The following is a 4528-nucleotide window of genomic DNA, read 5'->3' as shown; positions in this document are numbered from 1 at the left end:
CCCACTATCTCTCTCTTTACTCATACACACACAGCTCCTATTTAGACACACATATACACACACGCACACACACACACACACACACACACACACACACACACACACACACACACACACACACACACACACACACACACACACACACACACACGCAAACACTCATCTGCTATTTAGACACACTAGCAAATATATGCATGTACGAAGCACACAGTCCTGCAACTCTGCTGTTTTTACACACACACACACACACACACACACACACACACACACACACACACACACACACACACACACACACACACACACACACACGCACACGCACACGCACACACACACTGCCCCACTATTTTGGTTAGCTCTGCTCCGGTGCACCTGGGGAGACGCAAAAGGAAGCGGGGAAATGTATCGTGTTCTGTTTATCTCCTTGATTATTTACCTCAACCTTCGGCAGTGCAGTTCTGTTTTTATTGTTTGAAGGTCTTTCCCTCCCAGAGAGATGACTCATGTTACAGCAGGCAGTCTCTTTTACTCTAATTAGTGTGTGATTAGCATAACCTGGATTAGCATAGTTAAATTGTTTGTTTTTCTCTGTGACTGGCTGTGTGCGTGTGCGCATGTGTGTGTTCTGCGTGACTGACTGACTGCCCTGGGAAGAGGACGCCATGAGGCACATGCGTCCGTTGGCGTTGACCCCCCGGGTTGGCGTGCTTGATATCTGACCCCCACATGACCTCCTGACCTCCCAACTGTTTGATGGGGCTTTACTTTATGTGATTTATTTTTTTAATTCAGATACACTTGATTCAGATACGGCCAAGATGAAAAATCATTAACTTGTATATAATGCTTAGTAACAATTAGACTTGTCTGAATGAGCATCTATGGTAGTATCCAATGTGAGTTACTAAGGGGGAGTATTTGCATATGACGTTTTCCCATTAAATATCCCTCATTTATCCCTCATTGACAACAGACTCCTATTGGAGAATTCAATCTCACGTTTAATTTGCCATTGTAATGCAATTTGCAACACACATTTATTTTCCCCCTCTGAGGGGAAAAAAAGAGGACATTTGTCATCATCGTTTCATCATCGAACAACGGCGCATCAATCTCCTGCCCCTGCCACCTATAACACATCAGTGAATCAACTTCAACAGTAATTCTTCCCAAGGCAACCACACACGTGGATAGTTAGAAAAACAGCCTCAGCACCAAAGGCTGCTGGTTTAGTTATCTTGTTTATGCCCTGGGAATGGATGTCGTTAAGTAAGTTGTTTTCGTTGCACCCCGAAGCTGTCTGCCCTGTTTCTATTCTAGTCTTTGTTAGAAAAAGCACGTCTGTGTTCATTAGGGCACATCGTTGCAAAACGGAAACCAAAAATGTGCATTTCTTATTGGATAGATAGTTAGTCCATTCCTGTTTCAGTCTGTTTTCTTCTTTTCCGTGCCTAATGAACATGACCCAGGAGAGTACCTCCTAGCTAAAGTGAATACATCATCTCTATCACACTGTGCTCTGAAATGTGATTATCCTCTTTATTATGGTGAGAGCTCCCCTACTGTGAATTTAAATGGCTGCCTTTGGGAAATGATCATTACATTTTATCTAGCCCAGTGGTTCACAACTCCTCAATACCCCCAGCAATACATTGTTTTTGTAGACCCAGACAAGCACACCTGATTCAACTTATCAACTAATCATCAAGCCCTCACGGAGTTGAATCAGGTGAGTTTGTCCGGGGCTACAACTCAAATGTGTGCTGTTGGGGGTACTGGAGGATTGGAGTTGGGAAACACTGCTCTAGCCAGTGTATAATCAGAAGGGGAAATGACCGGAGCTTATTGTTTAACTTGTATCTAGCGGGACCTTTAGTGAGGCTGGTTGGTTGATTTATACCCTTAGCCTGGGTACCAATTTAATTTAAATTCAATTTAAGGGGCTTTATTGGCATGGGAGACATATGTTAACATTGCCAAAACAAATGAAATAGATAATTAACAAAAGTGAAATAAACAATAAACATTTTTTAAATCCAAAAGATTAAAGACATTTCAAATGTCATATTATGTCTATAAACAGTATAATGTTGTAACGACGTGCAAATAGTTCAAGTACAAAAGGGAAAATAAATAAACAAAATTATGGGTTCTAGTCATCGGTCCTTCTATGGCCTGCAATCATCTGGGTCGTATTAATTGGGGCACACTGTAGCAAAACGCTTTTCAGCGTGAAATGAAACAAGTGGTACCATTTTGGACAAAAAAAAACGATGTTTCAACAGAACATGAAAACAAGAGGTTCTTATTGGAAAAATCCAGGTAGTCCTTCCCTGTTTTAGTCTGTTTGGTGCCCGACTAAAATAAGTCCTTTATGGCACTGTAGTTGGTACCCTCTTTTCAGAGATGAAGACCAACTTACATATCAGTGGAAATCATAGTGAATTGTTTAAAAAGTTGATTGAAGTCAACATTTTAATAAAGAAATTAGATTATAAAGTTAGGAAAGGCCTATTCACAACTAAAATTATTATCAATTGATTAAGGGATTCAACAATTATAAGGACAATATACATAGTAGGAAAAGTATTTATACAAGTTTTAGCAGAAATCCCATATGCAAAACAATGAACAATGTAGAAATAAAGAGAGAACGCTAAATCTATCAAGGATATAGGGAGTAAAGGTTATCTTTCAATTTGGAATTAGTCTTCAGTAGCAGATAAAGTTGAGGCTCTCCTGGCAGTCCCGGGCTTCCCATGCTCCCTCTGTTGCCATGGCTCCACAGCGGAGGTTCCAGGCGGGGCATTGATGCAGTCCACCCTGGGGCCAGGCCTCGTACTCCAGTGGGTCCCCGTTCACCCACAACCAGCGGTTGGCCAGGTAACGCAGGCCCGTCCACAAGTGGGTTGTTGTGGTCTGGGCCTCCCTGCTCTCCCTCTGGGCCAGAAGCAGCTCCGTCTCAGATACCAGGCTGGTGAGGTCTATGTGCTTCTCCCTACAGTACTCCAGAGCCTCCTCCCACGTCTTGCTCTCCCTCACCACAATCAGCTTCAAGCAGAAGAAGGGTATCTGAAGGTCTTCATCCGCATTATGCCATGTATTTCCCATAATCATACCATAGTCTTTTCCATTGTCGTTGTTTGGTTGATTCCTGTCCCAGGTACCAAGGTAGGTTGCGTATCCACCTCCCGACCACCTCCAGCCTGTTATGTTGTTGGGCTCTCTGTACAGACCAATCCAGGTGGAATAATTAATCCACCAATCTCCCCGCCTTTGTAGCTGCTGCTGTTCCCACACACTGCTGATGGAGGACAGGTCGGTGTAATGTTCTTTGCAGAACTTCTGAGCTTCTAACCACCTTTTTTGGTCATGAACATAGACGTGCTTCCCAGACACAGAGATGTATGGTGGATTCCCCCCGTATCCCATATTCCAAAATTGCCCCAACACATTGGACAAGAGGAGTGCTGTGCAAACGGTCTTCTCCATGACAGTGTTGTTTGCGATTTGAGGTGAAGTGTGTCTCTTCTGCTGTTGCTGCTCTGTCTGATGCTCTGACTGATGACGCTGGTCTGTTTTGAGGCACGATGGACCGATAGAAGGGCTTTACATTTTACATTTTTGTTTTGCAAATATGCTCACCTGTACAAACATAAGGAAGGCAAATCTAATATACAAATGATGTCTCTTCGGGGGGCTCATTGAAGATGGGTGGAACAAGTTTAACAGGAGTCAGCAAGTGACACGTAGAACTTTGAATGAGGGGCCAAAGTTGTCTGCCTGGTCGTTGTGTCTCTACCAGTCAAACAAATTCTCTCACACATGAAAAGGTTGCTCGTAGAAAATGGATGGAAAAGGTTGAGGTCTGTGCAAATAACATGTATAACTTTGAATGAGGAGTAACAGTTGTTAGTTTAGCGCCACTGCTTTTGGAGTGTCTTCCCTGGACACCCCGGCCAGTTCCTCCCTGCCCGGCTACCTGTGCAAAATAGCCTAGAATCATAACAAAATAGGATCTGATTTAGAGGAAAATGTAATTGTATTCACGCTTTTTAATTACTTTCAATCGACAAATTGACTTTTAACTAACTCAAGATGGGACAGATGGGCCTTTTACAGTGGGGACCACACAGTGGGCAAAACAACCAAGGAGGTAGGCAGAGCCAAGCAAGAGTTAGCGAAATCCAATTGGCACATTCTAGCATGTACTGTATTAGCATATTTCCGTTAGGGAACGTCTCTGAAGTGCGTGTGTGCAAGAACTTGAATTCGCCCTTGGATTCCTTCTAAACAACAACAATTTTAGAAAATCTGGCAAAGGGAAGAGTTGAGCGATTAGTGTTTTTTAAGGTTCATACGGTTTACTCACGAAGTGACCCTCTGTGACCAAGAGAAAGTGGGTGTGTTTCATTTCTTTAAAATGATTTTGTATTTCTTCATGTTGAGAGCTCTAAACTTGTCTGAGAATAACACAGAGAGATGAAACCACAATTGCCGTCTCCCAGGCTGGGCTCCGTCGCTCAGA

General features: G+C 43.1%; 1 protein-coding gene across 1 annotated transcript; it reads right to left on the bottom strand.

The window, feature by feature from the left end:
• Window positions 1–2457: 2457 nt before the first annotated feature.
• On the bottom strand, window positions 2458–3544 carry LOC123725627 (secretory phospholipase A2 receptor). The gene has a single exon (XM_045692092.1). The coding sequence runs from the start codon at window positions 3490–3492 to the stop codon at window positions 2713–2715; it is 780 nt and encodes a 259-aa protein (XP_045548048.1). The 5' UTR covers window positions 3493–3544; the 3' UTR covers window positions 2458–2712.
• Between the last annotated feature and the right edge of the window lie 984 nt (window positions 3545–4528).

This window comes from Salmo salar, chromosome ssa12 (assembly GCF_905237065.1).
Source record: "Salmo salar chromosome ssa12, Ssal_v3.1, whole genome shotgun sequence".
NCBI lineage: Eukaryota > Metazoa > Chordata > Actinopteri > Salmoniformes > Salmonidae > Salmo > Salmo salar.
Note: the sequence above shows the minus strand (reverse complement) of the source record. Positions and strands in the feature narration are given on the sequence as shown.

Excerpts from the sequence above, each read along its gene's own strand:
- LOC123725627 (XM_045692092.1), bottom strand. The coding sequence starts at position 3,492 with ATGGAGAAGACCGTTTGCACAGCACTCCTCTTGTCCAATGTGTTGGGG.